This window comes from Alternaria hordeiaustralica (assembly GCF_023758085.1).
Source record: "Alternaria hordeiaustralica strain BMP 2776 chromosome Unknown scaffold_42, whole genome shotgun sequence".
NCBI lineage: Eukaryota > Fungi > Ascomycota > Dothideomycetes > Pleosporales > Pleosporaceae > Alternaria > Alternaria hordeiaustralica.
The window spans coordinates 13833-35432 of record NW_026056814.1 but is presented as its reverse complement, the minus strand read 5'-3'; the positions used below and the strand labels follow the sequence as shown (position 1 = coordinate 35432).

At 52.2% G+C, this 21600-nt stretch overlaps 9 protein-coding genes across 9 annotated transcripts; 4 read left to right on the top strand and 5 right to left on the bottom strand.

The window, feature by feature from the left end:
- Positions 1–383: 383 nt before the first annotated feature.
- On the top strand, positions 384–2828 carry J4E84_010504 (uncharacterized protein; the record flags this gene model as incomplete). The annotated part of the gene is made up of 2 exons (XM_049393059.1): positions 384–510; positions 562–2828. 2 exons carry the CDS (start codon positions 384–386, stop codon positions 2826–2828), a joined length of 2394 nt encoding a protein of 797 aa, XP_049239189.1.
- A 234-nt stretch (positions 2829–3062) lies between these two features.
- On the top strand, positions 3063–4322 carry J4E84_010503 (uncharacterized protein; the record flags this gene model as incomplete). The annotated part of the gene is made up of 1 exon (XM_049393058.1): positions 3063–4322. The coding sequence occupies one exon, from the start codon at positions 3063–3065 to the stop codon at positions 4320–4322; it is 1260 nt and encodes a 419-aa protein (XP_049239188.1).
- A 288-nt stretch (positions 4323–4610) lies between these two features.
- Positions 4611–5038, bottom strand: J4E84_010502 (uncharacterized protein; the record flags this gene model as incomplete). The annotated part of the gene is made up of 3 exons (XM_049393057.1): positions 4611–4758; positions 4809–4927; positions 4979–5038. The coding sequence occupies 3 exons, from the start codon at positions 5036–5038 to the stop codon at positions 4611–4613; spliced, it is 327 nt and encodes a 108-aa protein (XP_049239187.1).
- A 3124-nt stretch (positions 5039–8162) lies between these two features.
- J4E84_010501 (uncharacterized protein) lies at positions 8163–9112 on the bottom strand (the record flags this gene model as incomplete). The annotated part of the gene is made up of 2 exons (XM_049393056.1): positions 8163–8515; positions 8569–9112. 2 exons carry the CDS (start codon positions 9110–9112, stop codon positions 8163–8165), a joined length of 897 nt encoding a protein of 298 aa, XP_049239186.1.
- Positions 9113–9555: 443 nt separating this feature from the next.
- Positions 9556–11250, bottom strand: J4E84_010500 (uncharacterized protein; the record flags this gene model as incomplete). The annotated part of the gene is made up of 1 exon (XM_049393055.1): positions 9556–11250. One exon carries the CDS (start codon positions 11248–11250, stop codon positions 9556–9558), a length of 1695 nt encoding a protein of 564 aa, XP_049239185.1.
- Positions 11251–14076: 2826 nt separating this feature from the next.
- Positions 14077–14470, top strand: TIM10 (protein transporter tim10; the record flags this gene model as incomplete). The annotated part of the gene is made up of 2 exons (XM_049393054.1): positions 14077–14168; positions 14272–14470. 2 exons carry the CDS (start codon positions 14077–14079, stop codon positions 14468–14470), a joined length of 291 nt encoding a protein of 96 aa, XP_049239184.1.
- A 791-nt stretch (positions 14471–15261) lies between these two features.
- J4E84_010498 (uncharacterized protein) lies at positions 15262–17394 on the bottom strand (the record flags this gene model as incomplete). The annotated part of the gene is made up of 2 exons (XM_049393053.1): positions 15262–16413; positions 16462–17394. The coding sequence occupies 2 exons, from the start codon at positions 17392–17394 to the stop codon at positions 15262–15264; spliced, it is 2085 nt and encodes a 694-aa protein (XP_049239183.1).
- A 483-nt stretch (positions 17395–17877) lies between these two features.
- On the top strand, positions 17878–19403 carry J4E84_010497 (uncharacterized protein; the record flags this gene model as incomplete). Its single annotated transcript, XM_049393052.1, has 2 exons — positions 17878–17973; positions 18030–19403. The coding sequence occupies 2 exons, from the start codon at positions 17878–17880 to the stop codon at positions 19401–19403; spliced, it is 1470 nt and encodes a 489-aa protein (XP_049239182.1).
- A 165-nt stretch (positions 19404–19568) lies between these two features.
- DLH1 (carboxymethylenebutenolidase) lies at positions 19569–20947 on the bottom strand (the record flags this gene model as incomplete). The annotated part of the gene is made up of 8 exons (XM_049393051.1): positions 19569–19636; positions 19693–19878; positions 19928–20146; positions 20196–20267; positions 20314–20450; positions 20502–20605; positions 20661–20852; positions 20906–20947. 8 exons carry the CDS (start codon positions 20945–20947, stop codon positions 19569–19571), a joined length of 1020 nt encoding a protein of 339 aa, XP_049239181.1.
- Positions 20948–21600: the final 653 nt, after the last annotated feature.

Genomic DNA, 21600 nt, shown 5'->3' with positions numbered 1-21600 from the left:
GCCTGAATGCATAGCCACGCGCAGCCAATCGGAGGGCGGGGAGATCCACATAGCGCGAACCCCTCACAGATTTTGCAAGTACCATGGGGCTCCGCATGCGGCTCGGGTACACTCTTGGCTGCCGTATGCCTCTGGGCCAAGCATCGGGAGTGGCTTCGGACACAAGACTGGCTCGGCGCTCGGAAATAAGTGGACTTGCGACCGCTGCTCAACCGCGTGGCCGACGAGACCATGACGTACAGGAATCGTGGGCCATGGTGTTTACCAACCGCGTGCTGACGCAGGGTCGGTGACTACGGCTATTTACTGTGCTATAAGACATGGAGTGAGGACGACGACGAGCTGCATCCGGACCATCCGAACCAAACCAGACAACCGGCGTCATGTTTACCTCGACGCGTGCGCTGCAAGTGTTGGCCTTCGCTGCGACAGGAGCGTATGCTCAATACGTATTCCCGGACTGCAGCAGTGGACGTTTGAGCAATGAGACCATTTGCGATCCTTCGGCATGTACGTTCATCTCCACTCACACGACATTTTGGCCATACTAACGCTTTCCAGCTCCGTTAGCTCGTGCGAGAAACCTCGTGTCTCTCTACACTCTCGAGGAGAAGATCAATGCTACAAGCAGTGGCTCACCAGGCGTTGCTCGTCTCGGCATACCACCTTACCAGTGGTGGAACGAGGGCCTTCACGGCATTGCTGGCCCTTACACCAACTTCAGCGATGAGGGGGAGTTTAGCTACTCCACCTCGTTCCCCCAGCCCATCTTGATGGGTGCGGCTTTCGACGATGAACTCATCACCGAAGTTGCAAAGGTCATTTCCACCGAAGCGCGTGCTTTCAACAACGCGAACAGGACTGGTCTTGACTTCTGGACACCCAACATCAACCCGTTCCGTGACCCTCGCTGGGGACGCGGACAGGAGACACCCGGTGAAGACTCCTACCATCTGTCATCTTACGTCCAGGCCTTGATCCACGGTCTTCAGGGTGACGCGTCTGACCCGTACAAGCGTGTCGTCGCAACTTGCAAGCACTTCGCAGGTTATGACGTTGAAGACTGGAACGGAAACCTTCGCTACCAGAACGACGTGGAGATCTCTCAGCAGGATATGGTTGAGTACTATCTCGTTCCATTCCAGGCCTGTGTCCAGGCGAACGTCGGTGCTTTCATGTGCAGCTACAATGCGGTCAATGGTGCCCCACCATGTGCCGATCCTTACCTGCTGCAGACCATTCTGCGTGAGCACTGGGGCTGGACAAACGAAGAGCAATGGGTCACATCCGACTGTGATGCTGTTCAGAACGTCTACCTCCCGCACCAATGGTCATCATCTCGTGGAGGCGCTGCTTACGACTCCCTGAAGGCCGGTACCGATCTTACGTGCGGTACTTACATGCAGGAGCACCTTCCCGCTGCCGTTCAGCAAGGTCTGCTCGACGAAGCTGTTCTTGACCAGGCCCTTGTCCGCCAATACTCCTCGCTCGTCCGTCTTGGATACTTCGACTCTGCCGACGACCAGCCCTACCGTCAGCTCGGCTTTGACGCGGTTGCCACCAACGCTTCGCAGGCACTCGCACGCAGGGCCGCAGCCGAAGGTATCGTTCTGCTGAAGAACGATGGTACGCTGCCACTCTCTGTCGATTCATCTATGTCAATCGGACTTTTCGGTGACTGGGCGAACGCAACCGATCAGCTCCTCGGTAACTACGCCGGTGTTGCTACATACCTTCACTCTCCTCTGTACGCTCTTGAGCAGCTCAACATTACCATTAACTATGCTGGCGGAAACCCTGGTGGCCAGGGCGACCCAACGACCAACCGTTGGTCCAACCTTTACGGCGCATACTCTACCAGCGATGTCCTTATGTACGTTGGTGGTATTGACAACAGCGTTGAGGCGGAAGACGACGACCGCACTTATCTCACATGGACCGGAGCCCAACTTGATGTTATCAGCCTGCTCGCCGACACCGGAAAGCCAGTCATCGTCGTGGTCACTGGAGGTGGACAGATTGACAACACTCCTCTCGTCAACAACCCCAACATCTCTGCCATCCTCTGGGCCGGATACCCTGGTCAGGATGGAGGTTCCGCCATCATCGACATTGTCACCGGAAAGACTGCTCCCGCTGGACGTCTACCTACGACTCAGTACCCCTCCAACTATATTGCCCAGGTCTCCATGATGGACATGAACATGCGCCCTGGTGAGAACAACCCTGGTCGCACTTACAAGTGGTACAACGGTTCCGCCGTCTACGAGTTCGGTCACGGTCTGCACTACACCAACTTCTCCGCTGAAGTCACTAGCGAGCTTCAACAGAGCTACGCCATCTCTGCCCTCACGCAGAACTGCAACAGCACTGGAGGTTTCCTCGAGCGTTGCCCCTTCGTATCCGTCGATGTTGAGGTCTCCAACGATGGCGATGTTAGCTCTGACTACGTTACTCTTGGCTACATTGCTGGGGAGTTCGGTCCTGCGCCCCACCCCAAGAAGTCGCTCGTCTCTTACAAGCGTCTTCACAACATTGCTGGAGGCTCATCCGCCACTGCCACTCTCAACCTTACTCTCGCATCTCTTGCCAGGGTCGACGAGATGGGCAACAAGGTCCTGTACCCAGGTGACTACACCATGATGATCGACAACCACCCGCTTGCGAGCGTCAACTTTACCTTGACTGGAGAGCATGCGATGCTAGACATGTGGCCCCAGCGCCCTAACCAGACCGCTCAGGGCGTCGAGTACGTTGGTGACTACTGGTACGGAGGTTACGGCAGCGACTATGGCGCTGAGCCTGCGGAGTTCCAGAGCACCATGTAAATGGACTTTCGTATACTATGCATATGAAATGTATATAGCAATCTAACAAGTGATTGCAATTCTTACTGAAACCCTTGCAACACGTGAATCTACTTCCTTCTTCATCTTTACCTTCACCTGCGCTCGGACCACAATATTTGTTTGCTACGATGAGAGGCTCTTACCACCTTTTGTCATCCGCTCCTTCCCACACGTTTTCCCAGCCCCGATACTGAACGGCCGATCAAGACAGCGATGACGCTTTGCGACGAATGCGACAACGAGAGCAAACTGCGTTGCAGTGGTTGCAGCTCAAGCTGGTACTGTTCCAAAGAGTGCCAGAAGAAGGCGTGGCCTCTTCACAAGATTCTCTGCAAATCCGTCAAGGACTTCCAAGACCGCCCCGAGGCCGAAGGACCTGGCGAGAAGTACACTCGCGCTATCTATTTCCATCCCGACGAGGGCGCACCACGATTCGTTTGGCTCAAGACCGTGACCAAAGATGGAGAGTACGGACACCCTTGCCTCACAGCTTGCCCCGGTGCGCTAGCCGCCAACAACGAGAAGGAAACAGAGTCTGCAGAAGAGATTGGTATGACAGATATGAAGATCCGACATAATCACGCGCTCGCCCGTCGTCTCCCGTACAACTTGTTTTTGTCCTACCGCGAGAACTTTCTCCACGATGGATCGACGCACAACATGGCCATCGACAAGATCATCGACTCCCATTCTCCTCACCTACACGCCTGGCGGGGTCCGATGATTGCGTATGGGACTGATGCCTTCGACGACGTTCCTTTCAGTCAAGACCCGTCTTACAGCCAAGATCTCGGTCCTTCCGACCTTCGTATTATCGCGCACAAGCTCAACACTTACTACTTCAAGTACGCTATTGGTCCGACAATTGAGGATATTAAAGAAGAGTTGAGTAGCGTGGTCGGCGTACGCATCAACTGCGATGGTGATGTCGAAGTTGAAGGCCGCCCTCGCTATGAGCCTGTGGAACTTTCGGCCTACCGTTCGTTCTTCCACGCAGCCACCGATGTCTCAAAGCACATTGAACAACCCTTTACTGTTCAGCGCATTCCTGGAAGTGTCGTCAAATGGAAACAGCGACCAGAGACTCCGTCGGGCAACACGTCTTGGGTCAATGTTGCTGGTACATTCCTTAATATTGGCTGCAAGCCCGAGCGTGCAAACATCGCCTTCAACTGGGGCCTCGCGCCACCAGAATGGCAGAATGACGTTGGTTCTGTTGTCGTCATGCGCAAAGACAAGAGACCTCTTCTTCCTATACATGTCTTCGCCCTCGCCGACTATCATCAGCATCGTCTTATGGATGTCTTCGAGTCGGAGGGGGAGAGTGTGCATTCAGATGAGGAGCCTGAGCTGAAGCGCGACAAGGCGTGGATCATGGAGCAAATCACCAAGGATAAGTTCGAGGAGTACTACATGACTTGGAAGTCGGGAATTTCAGAGGAGGTGCCCCGCATCTCGCCTTACGACTTCTAGTACTGCTGTGAGCTCGGCGTCAGGCAACGTGGGCTTTGTCTTCTCGTTCAGAGAATTATCATGTCGAAGTTGGCGTCCATATTTCGGCTTGTATTACCTGAAGCAGACGACGCGTGCACAGTTTCCAGGGGTGTTAGCAATGGTTTAGAGAAAGGTCGTTACCTAGCTAGTTGTTAGTAAAGCTCGACCGATATAGCATGAATCCCCTCAGATCACACTCTCGTTACGTATGCTTGGTGATGTAATCTCTTCCTTCATTATCGTCTAATATGCCTTGTTCGACCTAGCCTACAATTTGCTCTTGAACCCGCCTACATCCTTAACAATCATAACCGACATCGGCTCCCTAAGTAGGTCCTCCCCGTTGACCGCCGCTTGTAGCTTCTTCAATCCCGCGCTCTTGGCATGGAACATCAGAGCATCTTTGTCCGCATATCTGATGACTATCAGTTTTGAACTTGCCCAAGACTTCGCGGCATGACATACGTTTCAAAGATGACAAAGCTCGGCGCGTCGCCCTTGGTTTCGCGCTGTAGGTGATACCGGGTGGTGCCGGGTTCGGTGGCTTTTACTTCTTGGGCGGCAATGTTGAGCAGTTCTTCCACCTGCAGGGTGTTAGTGGTTTGAACACTTCTGGGTGCGAATTTCGCGCGTACCCTGTCTTGGTTGCCAGGCTTGGGCTTAAGGATGGCGATGATTTCGTAACCTCTAGACATGATGACGTAATGTTCGACGCGCAATTGTTGGCTTGGGAGAATGCAAATGTCTGAGCGCGCAAAAGAGCTATAGTATGCAGGAGTATTAAGAGATACGGGATATTCAGATAACGCAGCCAAGCCACAGGTCGCATCGTTGAGCTCGTCGCCGTCAGCTTACTTTCTCCGCTTTCTCAAAGTAGCGCCGAACCGAAAGATGCCGAGGCACGATTCAGGAGGCATCCACGCGTCGCAGCACATACTGCGCGTTAACTTTACTACCCGTCACATCACGGTCGCAATGTATAGCGGTTTTGTGACGAGAGTTGCCGCTTGGCAATACGGCTGCATACTCCACACGCGCCTCTGCCGATGCAGTTCGCTTGCAAGCATCGAGGGGTCACGAGGTGCGGGGCAGACGCGCACCCAGTCCGTGCCGCATCATTCACTCTAATACCTAGGTACTTATGATTCTAGTCATCACCATTTTCAGATACATTGACAATCATATTATCCTTGTATACGTCAGCATAGTATTCAGATAAGCTCTGGGAACTTGTACGTGCTTTCATATGGCAACGCTTAGCGCGATCTATTCTTCCAAGGTTGTTGTCGGTGCCAGGGTCTTGTTCTGCGAATTACATCCGATTGACCAAGGTCACCAGGAGCGATAACAGTTCGATAGATGGATCAGTCTGAAACACCGAAACCGACAATAGACATGAGCATGACAGATTTATCACTTGAATCGTTGTCGTCCGAGAAAGAGAGACTTTTAGCAAGGCTCGATCAGCTCGCAGACGAAATGTCCAAGGAACGGGCCGCACAGCTTGAAGATCCCCAAGCCGAAAGGGCCGAGTCTGGAGATGAAATTGTAGTGACAACGTCAGTCGGTGAAGGTCATGTTGACGTTTGTCCGGCTGCTGGACGGCGGTCGGACTTCACCATGAGCTGGGATGCGTGGGGGGTGTGCGTTCGATCGGGCTGTCCAGCATGTATCCTACGCCGCAAGATCGTACTGGACTCTGGGTACACAATGTCTCAAGACTCTCAGGACTTGCCCGCCCTCGTTCTTTATGATCACGACCTTCTATTCGACAGCTTTGAGTTTGATAAGAAGCTTTTCGAATGGGTCGTCGAAAAAAGCGACCTGGTCGAGGAGTCTGAGATATATGACAGACAAGTGAAGTTCGGTGGCACGGGGACTTACGGGCCAGATGTTGGGCGAATGCTACAACCATGTGATCCGAGTTTCGGGGCGAATCTACCCATGGCATTAGACTGGATCAACAAATGCGACAATGAGCATGCTTGCAGAACCGATAAGCTCCCACCTTTGCCGAAGAGGCTACTGGATCTCCGCGATGGAAGAGTACGGCTTGCTCGAACAGAGGGGAAGCGTGGACACTACGCTTGTCTCAGTCACCGATGGGGCTCAACCCTGATGTTACAGACAAACGCGGTAACAATGAAGAAGTTTGAACAGGATGTTCCGTGGCTAACCATACCACAAACTTTCCAAGACGCGATTACATTTACACGTGGGCTTGGACTCGATTACCTATGGATCGATTGCGTGTGTATAATCCAAGACGATGCAGTGGACTGGCAGAAGCAATCCGGTGCGATGGCTGAGATCTACAGCAACTCCTATGTTACCTTGGCAGCAGCTGTGGCTGAGGACTCTAACTCTAGACTCCTGTCTCACGGCGATCGGAGGTGTAATTTTGAGAAAATGCCTGTCGAACTTACGGTAAATGGAGTCGAAATTCCTGTATTTGGCAGACAAGCTTTAGAGCACGGTTCTTTTCCGTTGCTAAAGCGCGGCTGGGTTCATCAGGAACGCCTTCTTTCGCCTCGCATCATCTACTTTACCAGCGAGGAGCTGCTTTGGGAGTGCGTCGAGAAAAGAGATTGCGAATGTGAAGGCCATCATGGTTGGGATCCCCGAGCTAAGATACCTAGAGAGTCCGCAGCCGATGGACCCAACGATGAGGCCAGCGATGAGGCCAGCGATGAGACCAGCGATGAGACCAGCGATGAGACCAGCATTGGTTCCAGCGATCCCTTCTCTGACATAATGGACCCCAAAGACCCCCACGAGATGTGGCGTGTTATCGTGACCGACTACTCCACACTGGACCTTACCTTCCCAAAAGACTGCTTACCAGCCTTGTCTGGAATCGCTCAAGTTTTCGGCAAAACAATGGATGACGATTATGTAGCCGGCTTGTGGAAGAAATTCCTCATATCAGATCTGCTCTGGTTCAGGAGTCTAGAAGAAGCAGAAATGATCGCAGAACACTGGAGAGCGCCATCCTGGTCATGGGCGTCTACACAATCGGTAGACGAGGTTCAATTTCATGAGGTCGAACGGCCGCTTGCAGAGCTTGTCGAAGCGGTTGTCGAACCAGCGGGCAGGGACCCTTACGGGGAGCTGACCTCTGCATATATCCGGATCAAAGCGAAAGGAGTTCGCGCAAACATCCAGCGTGACCCAACCTCGCCGACAGGATATACTGTAACTTTCCGTGCGGGTGACGACGCCCCCCTTCGCTTGAATCATCATGTTTGTCCACTGTTCAGCTTACGAACAACCAAGATCAAAGCGGAGGCTCTACAGCAAGTTATCATTGTCCCAATTGGAAGGAAGATCACATCCTATGGAGTAGCGATGCATTCAATACCTGAACATGGACTCAAGATTACATATACATATCCAGATGAGGCGCTATCATGTCTCCTAATTTCCAAGGACAAGACCGCTGGAGAGCGATGGCAGCGGATTGGGCTACTGCACCTTGGAAAATTTCCATTCCGGAACAAGGAGGATTGTACCGCTACTGAGGTATACATGCCGCGCGTATATTTAAAGCTGAAGAGGCAGTATGGCTTGTCAGACAAGGAGATTCAGTCGAGATACGAAGAAGGATTTGAAGCTCAAGAGGCCATTTTTCGAGCTTTCGATGACGAGCCTATGCAAGAATACACCCTTTGGTAGCTATCCACCTTCGCAGTCGTCACCGAGTTTTACCCTAGCTCCATGAACAGTATGCTTTACCAAGAAGAGCGTGACTTTGGGCCTCGCAAGACGTTCCATCATAGATATGGGCAGGGCCTTCTCCATCATATCAATCCAGCGTTTTCATGCGTCGTCACCACTGCCAGTGCTTTCCGGCTCGATGACTGCTCTAGCCCCAAGATCATACCTATCACCTTCGCGCAGAAAGTAAAACCTCGCATTGGACGGCGGCAGGGGCCTCTCCCAGCTTCCTTCTCTCGACCAGAAACCACCATCGTATACCAACGCATACGTGCTGCCGATGACTTCCATCTCGTTTTTGTTGACCACCAGCGCGGTGTCTTCGTCGATTGCCAATCCTAGCAGCTCCGGGTAGGCGTTCAGGATCTCGAACATGTCGAAGTGCCTGTTGCGTACAAGAACGTGCTGATCGATGGCCGAGTTCTTCAAGTATCCAAAGCCGACAGTATGATCGCCTGCAAACCACGTTAGCTTTTTTTCTTCTGTGACATGTATCCGAGAGACTCACCTATCATGATGGTGTTGTTCGCGGTGTCACCACGAGCAAGGAAACTGCCAATGATACTCGCGCCAGCACTCGATCCTGAGATAACACCTCCAGCATCGAGGACGTCCTGGAACGCTGCTTCGGTTTTGGTGCCAGCGTATGCATCCACGAGCCTCCATTGTCTACCTCCACCGAAGAAGATGCCCTTCGCACTCAACAACGGTGCAATGAACTCATCGGTATCGGCAACCGCGGGATCGTATGTATGCAAAACCGTCACGTTGTTGGCACCATACTTTCGAAAGGCCACTGCGGTCGTGAAGTTCTGGTCGTATGTTTCCTCGCCGCCTGCCGTAGGTACCACAACAATCGGAGCATTGGGGCCGCCAGCAAGGGTAATGATGCGCTGGTAGATGCTTTCGCTTTGCAGATTTCCTCCAACGATTACAAGGTGGCCGTTTTCTGGACCGACGTAAGTCGTGTTAGTGCCATCCGTTCCGTAGATGGGAGTCGCGATGGCCGTAACCGCAAGAGCGGCAGTATAGAAGAAAGTGGTAAGCCGCATGATGAATACGTTGATACCCGACGGAATGGATAGCACTCAACGCGAAAGCTTACTACATATACCGTACACTGTCAGTGACGGCATCTTATCACATAGTTGATGCTGGGCATCGCATCATCGTGGGTCTTGATCCAATTGGGTGGAGATCGACAGCACCTGCCTGAAAGGTATTAAAACCTCAACGGCAACCCCACTCATCCATTTCCCGGGGCATTGGCACGGAGATGCGCGGCGCAAGATGGAATAGTTTCGCACGGAATTAGTGATTTGATGATGGAACTTGGGTACGAGCTGGTGAGAGGAGTGAAAACACGCGGGGCGCTAAGCGAGGTGATGATGTCACGCGTTCGGTACCTTCGATTCCTGAATATAATAGATTACTGCTACTATTTCTTTTAAGACAATCCATCATCTATTCCAAGTTAGGCGAAATTGGCATCCGTTCACCATTCGGTGTAGCTGGGCTTACGAGGCCAAATCATGAGTGTTAAGCTGTCCCACATTTTGCCAAGCGATATACAGCCTTCTGGGTGAAGAAATTCTTCCTGATATCGCAAGCTTTGTTTATATCTCTTCGCTTTCTTCAATATCGATTCTTGATTTTTGAACACCTGAGACTGGTCTGGTAACATTCTGATGACATCATCCGCGTGGTAGACGAGCTCCACTGGATGACCCTTGCCGTTGATGTAGACAGCCGGACAGCGCCCATGCTTTCTGTAGTCTTTGTCCTCGAAGACTTGCGACAGAACGACGAATACATTCAGTCTCAGCTGTTTGAGTGTGAATGAGGACTGGGTGTTGCTGCTGACAACGTCGCATGATGAGCGCAACCGAACAGTTATGACCATGGAAGGGCGCGATTGATACGTGGCTCGAAGCAGCTCGATTATGTTGATGCGAACATCATCCATATCTTGATCCTCTGGCCGAACACTAGTTTCAAGCAAAAGCTGGAAGTTTCTCGCCAAGAGATCGACGTCGCTGGCGAAACCGTGTGGCCAGAGTTGGGCTTCATTATCTGAGTCGGCTCTTACCATACGCAACCTCTCTATATATGAGAATCCGCCGAAATTGGGTCGGAGACCTTCTGAAGCGAGCATGAAGACGAACGAAGTGGTTCTATACGCATGATATAGGGCGTCTGACCGTACCTTGCGATTGACACGGAACACAGGGGACTTCCACGGCGGCAGTATCGTAGAGAGCGGGCTAGCGAAGAGCTTTACGGTAGGCTGGACTGCATATGCAATGATAGCATGATAAACGGATGCAGGTAAAGCTGAGAGCTCCGGTTTCCGCGGAATTTGGCTCATAGTGACTAATTTCCCTTCATCTGAGCATGAGAAAGTAGATTGCACGTTCGCTTCGGGGGTAGTGCTTGCGAAGGTAACTGTGCCCATGGTCCCTTCAACCCTCAAGATCACCGATGCAAGCAGATTTGAATACCGTCTGAGGTTTAGCTGGTCTTCCTGAGCGATGGATCTGAAAGCGTTGTTGAATATGGCGGGCGCATCGTTATAACTCGGAGTCTCGATGGAGACTTGCAGCATTGCTCCAGACTCGGTCCAAAGCAATCGTAACAGCGGCAGCAAGTCGAGAGCGACTACCCAAGTGGGGCCGTGATCTTCCTCCAGCTCGGAAGACAAAGCGGTGTAATCGATGGTGACATGTCTCAGGAATTGCGCCCGAGGACCTAGTTGTTCGGACCATCTCTTGAAATAAGCCTGTTCGTACCAGGATGACACGAAGAAGTGGTTCCGTTGATATAGAACGCTGGCAGCTTCCCAGTAGACTTGGCGACAGCTGAAAAGTAGCCCAAAATTCAGCGCCGCTTCTGATTCGACACCTCCCCAACGTGCGCCCGTGTCCCATACGAAGAGTTGTTCATCCAAGACATACAGTAGGTCGTATATCTGATTTCGGATCTCTGAGGGGAGCGAGATGAAAGAACGTGCGCTTGCGTCCGCCGGCAATGAGTACGTCTCTAGGATTGCCCTAGCCCTGTCTTTCTTGTTGGATATTGCGGTGGTTGATTGCTTGGCTCTGTCATGTGCTGACAGGAGACTTGATATGGCCGTATGCTGTTGAAGGCCAAAATTTCCGTTGGGGTCGTTCGAGCCGAGACGTGTCTCCATGGCAGAACTGATGAAACGTAAGAGACAATCGAGTGTAAAGTGCATAGGAAAGTACGAAGAGTAGAAGACAAACAGTAGTAATCCAGCGGAGAAATAGTAAGTAGAAGTCACGCGCTTTGCGCTTTACCTACCTAGGTACACAGGCGGCGACTTACCGCATGCGGCCTCGTACGCAAATTCGCTGCTCTTACGTCGGGAAGTGGGCCCTCGTCAAGGCTCCCATTTACTCACCACGCAGCTCTCAGACCTTCACCCCATAGCGCGATCCTCAGATCATCCCACACCCTGATCAAGCTACCCGGAACTCGATTTTCGTCATCAGTCATCTCCTTACCCTCCCAAGTCTTTCCGCCCACAGGCACTAAATGCTTGAGCCACCTAGCGTAATGCTTACCGCGCTCCTCTGCTTTTGTTGGGTTGCTCATATCGTGGGTGGCGCCGTGAAACCTCGGCCCTCGGGGCTTGTTTGGATACGTGATCTCTACGGCGATGCCGCAGCCGTTGATGTAGACGTTTGGACAAGTCCATCTCAACCTGCCGGGCTGGGCTTCCAGTACGTGAGACAGGATAATGAAAGCGTTAAGCTGTACATGGCGGAGGGTGAAGGCGCTTTCGGAGTGCGCCGTGTGACCATCTTTCCCAGGGCAAGTGAGTACGCATTTGATGGTGGCATCAAAAGGTTCGTCCCATGTTGTCGTTTTGAGTAAGTCGATGATGCTGATCCGTAAGCTCTCTAATGACGTTCTCTCGCAGAGATCGAATCGAAACTCAAATTGGACAGCCTTCATCCACCGCAGAACTGTTCGTGCGTCTTTCGTAGCCGTTGTTTGAGCCGCCTTCGCCTGATTGTCATTACGTCGTTGCCTAGCTTCGCGAGCCAGGCGCCAAGACATCATCTTTCTATCGATCACTCTTTCGGAAAACGTCACCGACAAAAGTTTGCGTTGTCCGGCGGCTGCTCTGGCGGTAGCCCTAGCTAATCTCTTGCCAGGTCTCCGTTTTGCTTCTTCTTTGACTCTGTGGACCGCCTCTGGGGCTGTCGTGGCGGCCGTTCGAATGTCGAGCACGTCCATTCTCAGCCAAAAGAACAGGTGTGACATATCTCCATATGTTGCGCGTTTCGTGTGAATATTCGTAATAAATGTGAACGTGTTCGAAGTGTAGATACTGGGCACGATAACGCCGAGGAGTCTTGGACGCTTCTTGACCAGGTTGAGCAGGTGAAATACCGGAAATATGCTTGTCTTCATGCCGAGGACGATGACTATGCTCCCAAGTAAGCTTAGTGCGTGTTCGCAAATTGTTCCCAGGATATCTGGTGGGAGGAAGAAGAGATTGGAGGTCGATTGGATGTGTCTCTTGTGTATTGCCCAACTGTCTTCAGGAACTTTGAAGTTTATATTGGGCGCCAAACAACCAGTGATGGTGCGCCATCTGATGTTACCTTTGATCACAGACCTGTTAAAGGTGATGCACGAAAGACGGCGGCCTAAATCGCCAAGTCTACGAAGATCAAATGGATCTTGTCTCACAAGTGTGTACAACGTTCCTTCCAGTAAGTCTTGATCCGGATCTTGATCCGGAGGAGATCTCCAATTGGAGTAACCCAAACGTAGGCGAGCGTTCGTGTAGTCTGGTACCGATGGGATTGACGGCAATTGTGGACTCAACGTGAAGTCAACCCACAATATTTCTTGAGGCGAGCCAATCATGCTGCTTAGTAAAGGCAGGAGATCTATACGCTTGTGGGGGTCGTCGTGATTGGGAAGGGTCGGTACAGACAGATCAACAACGACTGCTCGCAAGAGCGGAGTCTCAGATCCAAAATACTTCAGCCAGAAACGTACAAATGGCAGGTGGTCCCTGTCCCGGAAGGGCAAAAAGTTACGCCGATTTTTGAACATGACTGTCGTCCCGTATAGGATCACACCCATGCCTTCGCGGTAGATTTGTCGGCAACACCGAAGCAGCTGTACAGACGGTATGTTACAAAAGAACACAGAATCGTTGGTTCCCATACGTGGTGATGCGTTCATTGGCCTTCCGTCATCCGTTGAAGCAGCCGTGTGCGTGACCAATATAGCATGATTAAAGTCCTCGAAGACGTATTCGTAGATCGGATTTCGCACCTCAGGGGGGAAACTTATTAGGAAGCCATGATTCTTCGAAGGTAGTTGCTTGCGAATACGTGATCTGGATGTCATCGTGACAGAGACGAAGAGACGATACCAGAAATCGATCTTGAGGAGGCATACTTGTAGTAGCAACGAGAGGGGGCTTTGTGGTATCTGAAGTTTGTCAAACAGCAATATACGTTCAGCTGGACAAGAAAAGCTTGAAGTCGTTGATTCTGGATATCTCATTGAGATATGAACAGTGTCTCTCCTTGATGAAAGGATCCCGGATACTCATGCTGATGACAGCGAATGCGAATCTAGTCATTGCGCCGGATGCCCGGGGTCCAGGAAGTGATAGACGCGGCTAATGGCTGAAAGAGCGAATGGAAAACGTAAAGCGACATGATGAGTAGCCATGACTGCGAAGTTTGCCCAAAGACGCAGAGACAAACTGGTGGTTAGCATACCGCATCATCAAGCCTCCTCGCCGCACGTCCCCCACCGCGCACCCAGCTCCAAATTCCTGCTCGCGCGACATCATCGCCCGCCGTCACCCATGTCCAAATCCATCACCACGGCCACTCCACCCTACCAAGCCACCACTTACCCGTACCGTACCGTACCTACCAACCCAACCAACCCGCCAATTGCGCACCTCTCTCACCTATCTTAGAAAGAAAACAACCACCCACTACCACCCAAGATGTCAATGTTCTTCGGTCAAAAACCCCAAATCTCTTCGGAGCAAAAGATTGCACAGGCCGAAGCGGAAATCGACATGGTTTCCGACATGTACAGTCGGTACGTTCATCATTCTTCCCTAACCTTCCCTTTCCCCCAACCCTCCCTTCCTCCCTCAATCTTTTCAAGAAACAAGCAACTTACTAACTTCCCACTGCTCCAGCCTCGTCAAATCCTGCACATCCAAATGCATAGACACATCGTACCGCGAAGCCGATCTCAACAAGGGCGAATCCGTCTGCCTCGACCGCTGCGTATCCAAGTTCTTCGAGGTCAATGTCAAGGTTAGCGAGAAGATGCAGGGTGAGGCGCAAGGAAAGCAGGGTGGTGGTGGCGGCGGCATGTTCGGTGGTGGGATGTAAAGAAGGATACTATGTGGAATGTGCGGGATACTGAGGCTGGATGATATGGATAAACCTCGCGGCTTTTGCTTCGGGCCACAATAGCTCTTGCATTTGGGAGCAGAGGCGCCATGTCGTCGGGTGACCATGGCTGTATAGGGTCATTGCATGGAAGGTGTCTCTAGTTGGAGATGCTGGAGGGTTTCTCTGCATACTCCACTCCAGCCTCTTGACGTGCGACTGTTGATGTGGTTACGGTCTCAGCAATGATATCACACGACATGAAGGACATGTACAATACAAAGTTTATGTTTTCAATTCGACCGGTCTATGTATCAGGGTATCTCCCAATGTTGCACTTTACGTGTTGGCATGTAAGTGCAGTTCGATCCAGTAACTCAGTGTCCAGTCGTGCAGTCTTTTAACCATTAGGTGATGTCCTTGCTGAATAGTGAGCAAGACATCGGGTCGGTCCATAAGCGTGTGCTTTCATAGCATCGCGAAACCGTAAACTCATGCAATCGTTGGGTATCGTACAGTCGTCGCGCCATGGTGTCTCTCTCATGTGAAAGAAGTGTCGATAAAAGGAAATGGAAGTGTACAAGAGGTCATCTGATCCAGTAAAAACCGGAAAACCCAGATCCACGCAGCAAGATCAAGTCGTAGATATGATCTTGCGTCGATCATGCAAAGAACGAGCCTTGAACAATAGCCGGGTGTGTGTGGTAGCAGAGCATACGAAGCGTCGCTCAAGGCGCGCTATTCCTCGTTAGCTGTTGGTCTGTGGGTACATCAGAAATGCCAACATACCTTCAACATGCTGTATGAAAGCCCGGCATAAATCCTCGGCGAATCTCCTCTCTCGATCGTTTGCGTTCAAATTTAGGTAGGAAACTCTTGATGTATCTCGTGGACTCAGCATCCATCGGCGTGGTGTCGAGTAGCTCGCGCAGGCGTGTGAATTCGGACGTGACGCGATCGGCATGATATTCCGCTTCAACAGCACTCTTCCTCGCTTCCATCGCGGCGATGTTGGCTTTTCGAGAACTATCGGCGGCCGAAATGATACACTGTTTATTTCGTACGGTCAGGACAAGCTCTTCTTCAGCAATGGTTTTCAATCGGAGAGCTTCATCCACGGTGTTGATTCGGAGGGCTTCACTTACCTCTGCAATCTCCACGTGACGCAGACGCTCTTGTGAGTTCTCAGGTTGCGCATCTATACGGTCGACGATGTCGTGAAGCATCTCATCTGCGTGGCTCGGCCTTCCGGACGATGGCTGCTCGGCCGGCGTGGCTCTACCGCTGGGAAATGCAGAGAACATGCCTGGCTGAAAGCTCTTCTTGTTAGAGACGTGATCAGACTCAGTCTCCAGCTTCGATTCAGTCTTTCTTGGCAGATGAACTTTCGAGAGGCTCTTGGAATCGCGCAAGACCTTAGCGAGCGAGCTTCGCGTGCTACTCATGAATCCTTGTTTGGACGCCGCCGCCTCTGGTGATTTTGGGCTTGTCTTCTCACGGTTGAACAGGTTGCGAATGCTGCGTTTGGCTTTGATCCTGCTCGTAACAGTTTCCTTATCATGGTTGTCCGGGGGTGTATCTTCTGCAGGTGACGAAGAGACTACAGGTGTGACGTGGCGGCGAAAGGGCTGACGGGCTTTAGGTATTCCACGGCCCAATGCGTTATCAATACTGATAGACCTGGCAGTCTCCGCGGTCCTTGGCTTGGGAGGAGCCTGGGTGCGGACCGTCTCGCGTGAAGGCTCGGCGTGAGGCAGTGACGAAGAACTCAATTCGGCAGCACTGGGGTTTGCGGTCGAGTCGTCCTCGACAGTAGGGTAAATCGAGCTTGGTGAGGGACTCGCATTTTCGCGTGCTGGTGCTGTCCGCCTGACTTTGCTCACGGTGAGGGAGTCGTCGGGTCCTGGTACAATCGTAGGCTCAGAGAGCTCCTCAAGCTGTTCCTGAAACAATTGTTAGTACCGTCACGCCACGCAATCGAGTTCACATACCTGATAGGCGTCCCAGGAATCAACAGGCGGGTCAGAGGAGTCTCGAAGCAACGGTACAGACCTGGGCTCAGGTGTAGGCGTCGCAGACCTATCTGAGATCGGCGATACACTGCGCTCAGTCTCTACAATTACCTCAGGTGTGTTACCGACAGTTGTCGCGTCTGGGAAGATCATAGACGGAGACGAAGGCAGCTGGGGAGAATGAGCATCAAGACTAGGCTTCCTCGCTGGCTGCATCGACCGAATGGGGCTGATCTTAACAACTGGGCTGCCATTCGCCGTAAGTTCTGCCGTGCTGTGTACTGGCGATGTAGTCGCAATACTCAAGGATGCCTTGGACGTTGTCGCCCGAGTGAGCCGACTAGCAAGAGCACCTAGAGAACGCGGCTGAGGAGTACGCTCTGGTAGTACCGCGGGGATGGCGGGTACTGCCGGGATGGAGTCGCGCTGACCGAGAATGACTGCGTCTGCATCGGCAGAGATCGTGAGGATAGGTCCGGTTCCTGAGCTTGAGCCCGACGCCGTCGAATGCCATGATAGTCGCTTTACCCTGTTGCCTTCCTTGCCATTGGAAGGGGTTTGACGGCCAGAGTTGATCCCGCTTCGCGTAGGGAGCGAGCTCCTCTTGGAACTCAGGCGAGGGGGGATGTTCTCCGGGGCGAGAATGGGCCAGTTCTCCAGCGTTGGGCTCGGCGTAAAGGCATCCACCAAGGTGCGCGCAGCCTTGGGAGGCGAGTTGGGGTCTACCACCTGCGCCACAGGCGGACTCGGCAGCGGTTTCTCGCTTTGAGGGCGACGAGGGAGGCGTGAAGTGCCCGTAGGCGTCGTCGTCGCGCGCGTTGCCGGCGACAATGCCCTCTCAGGCAGCGGACTTCTCACGCCAAACGAGGCCGGCCGTATGCTGGGTATCTTTGATTTGTTAGCGCCCGTCATGTTAGCATGTGTTGACAGCTTTGACAAGCTGTCAGGAGGTCACAGCAAAAAGGTTCGGCACGTGTCGGGGCGAGGCGGTCGCGATGCGGTGGGAAGGCGCCTGAAGTTTCTATTGTAGCTGCCAGATCTGGAGTTCTGCGCACGGACGCGTCTACTCATGGAGGAGCAGTGATGGTGAAAGAGGAAGTCCGGACACGTGCAGTGCACTCCTGCTCTTTCTGGCATCCCTGGTGAAAATCACATACCGTTCCATGATTTCGGTGTCAAATTTAACTGCTAGTCCCTGGATTTTGGCCATACTCTCTACATCACGTTGTGCAGCGTATGGAAGAGGAGAGTGGAAGTCGCGATGTGTGAGGTCATCAAAGCTCGGGCCATGTTCTGTTTGCGAAAAGGCCAGCCAGACGCGTCATGATACACATGTGCACCAACCATTGCACTGTATAGTAGACGACCAACTCGCGCAACGCTCTTTCTAGCATCATGGCGAAGACATACAAGCAAATGAAGGAGGCCTGGGTGTCCGGACACACCGGGAGCTCCGTAGCAGACGTGAACAGCGTCTCGCTCGCAATGCCTGTACCGTACACACACCCACTACTCAAGCAATGCACTCTTACTAACCGCATGCACAGCTGAGCATTCTACTTTGGTCGGTCATCCAGTCGCGCATGCGCCTCTTCACGCCGTACACGCCGCCTGCCTTCCTCGTCGACTTCCTGCTCAACTGCGGCGCCACGTTGTTCGCGACTACCATATACTCCTCCTCGCCATGGATCCTAAATCTCCTTCTGCTGCTCCCGGCAATCACGCTATACGTCTTCGAGAAACCGGTCGCGGTGAAGGACGCTCCAAGGCCACCGAAGATTGATAGGTCGGAAAAGGACACGAAGCTCGATGCGCTGCCCGTCAAGCCGTTTATAACGAACTATCGGGGCGCGATGATGGTTATAACGTGTGTTGCTATTCTGGCAGTCGACTTCCGCGTCTTTCCTCGGCGTTTTGCCAAAGTGGAGAACTGGGGTACATCGCTCATGGATATGGGTGTGGGATCTTTCGTCTTTACTGCTGGTGTAGTGTCTGTCCGGGCGTCTCTCAAAGAGGGAGCTGGCCGTCAGTCACTGTCAAGGCGCCTGACAGCATCGTTCAGACACGCGATTCCCCTTCTCGTCCTAGGCGTTATAAGGCTCATCTCTGTAAAAGGACTGGACTACGCCGAGCATGTCACGGAATATGGGGTACACTGGAACTTCTTCTTTACCCTAGGCTTCCTTCCGCCATTCGCTGCCCTCTTCCAGACAGCCTTTGACTTGGTACCTTCTTACGCCATCCTCTCGTTTACTTTGGCTGCCGTCTACGAGATCGCTTTGGACTGGACCTCCCTCGGGTCCTTCATCCTAATAGCCCCACGCACGGATCTTTTCTCTCAGAACCGAGAAGGCATATTCTCTTTCTTCGGCTATCTCGCCATTTTCCTTGCAGGCCAATCTTTGGGCGCCTCCGCACTACCTAGGCAACAGCAGATCCCAAAGGATGCGTCATTCCAGACGAAGCTTCGGCAATCCACATTCGGAAAGCTGATCATGACCTCCATGCTTTGGACAGGGTTATTCTACTTCTCAACTAGCTACTACGGTCTTCGACTCCCTGTATCGCGCCGCCTAGCCAATCTGCCCTATTTCCTCTGGGTCTCGTCGTTCAACAGCTACCAAATTACCATTTGTTACGCTATCGAAAGTATCCTCTTTCCGAACTTGTACAAAGCTACGACCAAAAGCGAGGAATCGCGGAGAAGCAGGGATGCTACCAGCACTGTTCTTTATGCTTTCAACCGCAATGGTCTTGCAGTCTTCCTTGTGGCGAATCTGCTCACGGGTTTGGTTAACATGACGTTCCCGACCTTGCACATGAGTGTTGTGCAGTCCATGGCAATACTCGTCGCATACATTGCTGCGGTCACTGCAGTTGCGGTGGGCCTAGACATGTACAATCTTACTATAAAGCTGTAGACTTGCTGTTCGTAGACTACTGCAATGCGACTACTAAGGAATTTATCCACTTCAAGCCTTCTCATGATTGAGAATCATAGAAGTACATTACTCCGTCTCGTAAACCGCCACCTGTTCGTAAATCTTCCCTCATAGATGCACCGAAGCGAGATCACTACATATCTGTCACACCTTCTCCGGGTCGTTGATACCGCCGTTGGTAATGATGTACGTCGCCTCCTTCTCCGGCATGTCTAACGCAGTCTGTCAGTAGAGGTAGCAAGAGTAGTAGCAACGAAGGATGACATACCGGGAGAGTCTTGGATCTTGGCAACACGCTCCTCACCCCGACCCTTACGGAGCAGAATCCTCGTAGCAGAGGCGTGAGCAAGAATGTGGCCACCGATCGGCTTGCGACCGTCTGCGCCAGCGAAGAGAGCGCTCGCACCAGGGTCACTCTGAACTTGGTTTGTCAATAGCACAGCGACATTGAACTCTGAGTGATGTTAGCAGATATCAAAGATTGGGAGTAATCTATCGCGCACCTTCAGCGACATGCGTTAACTTGGAGAGGAACTGGTTGAGCTTCTGCTGGCGCTCATTCAGTTCACCTCGACCTGTATAATCGACACGAAACAGGGCCATGATGCTGTCGATGATGAGTAGTCGGTACTCGTTGCTGACGAAGAACTCGGCGACTTTGTTGAGCAGCTCCATCTGATGCTCCGAGTTAACAGCGCGAGCATAGGTGATGTTGTCTTGGGCTATGGACGGTCAGTAGAGACGCGATAGGGATGTGAGAACGGTACCCACCAGTCTCAGGGTCGACTCCAAAGCGCTCAGCGATTTGGGCTATCCTCTCAGGCCGGAAGGTACCTTCGGTATCTGCATTGTGGTCAGCGGCGTTCGAAGAGAGCGACATCCAACGTACCGATGTATGCTACTTTGCCTTCTGCACCACCCATATCCTTCGGCAGCTGCGCAATGACGGACATGGTGTGTGACAACTGGGTCTTTCCGCAGCGGAACTCTCCGAAGACCTCACTGATGCTCATGGTTTGGAAGCCACTGTTTACCGTCAGCGGCAACCCAAAGAGAATCGACTGGGTGTGCACTCACCCTCCGAGGACTGCATCGAGTGCCTTGCTACCAGTAGAGATCTTGATGACACGCTTGCGTAGATGCCCGAGCTCATGAGCGGTCTGGAAGCCTCCACCAGAAGGCTGCGACGTATGTCAGTGATGCGCACTCAAGTGCTGGCCTACTGCAGTGACGCACCTGGCATTTGGCGATGGCGTCTTTGACTTTGTCAACCTTGATCTCACTGAAGCCCTTGATCTTGAGGAGGTTGCGACGAGTAGCCGAATGCACCGACGCGATCGTATAGTAGCCGTTTGACTTGAGCTTCGAAATGTCGACAGCGCCGATGCCGTGCGCTTGAATCGCATCGATGTCGACAATGAAGCCGTCCTTTGTGAGGTTAGTCAAGATCAGTCTTACTGTGGAAAGAGGCAGTCACTCACATCGTTATTCGAGTCGTCGCTGGCTACTGAAGAAGCACCCATAGTAACTGCTGGTGATGACTGACGCGAGATGAGATGAAAAGAAACGATACGAGCGAATTGCGAATGATGCGTTTGCGAGTGAAGGTGCGAACAATGCGAGGAAAGGACGGAGAAAATCCTGCGGAGGTGAGATCATGAAGGAAGGCATGATGGGAAGGAGCACTAGGCTCAACTCCACGTGTGTGAATGAGAGGAAGGAAGGAGCAGCCACCACCAACGCGATAGCCTTCAACCCTGAGATATAGCTGAACTTGCACCGGCTCGATCGTAGGAAGAGTCCGAATACAAAGACAGTAATGTACGTCCCTGCCTGGTATGTTCATAAACAGACATCGCGACAGATCTTAAGTTTGGGTAGTTTAGATGCTTGCGGCCGTGACTAGTGTCGGCATTGAAGTCAAAACTTGAAAATAATTGTTCATGAGATTGCATATATTCGAAATAGATGATACAATCTAGATCTATCATATGCAAGCACAAAGAAGTATAAACATGATAACAGACAGATATACCGACTCAGCTCCCGACAAACACACAGTCTCCTTCACTCTTCCCCCTCAACCCCTGGGGGCACTCTTTCCACACCAAACCACCACAGCCGCCTCCAGCTCCATAAGCGAACCTGATCTATCCAAGCAAATTCGCATCAACAA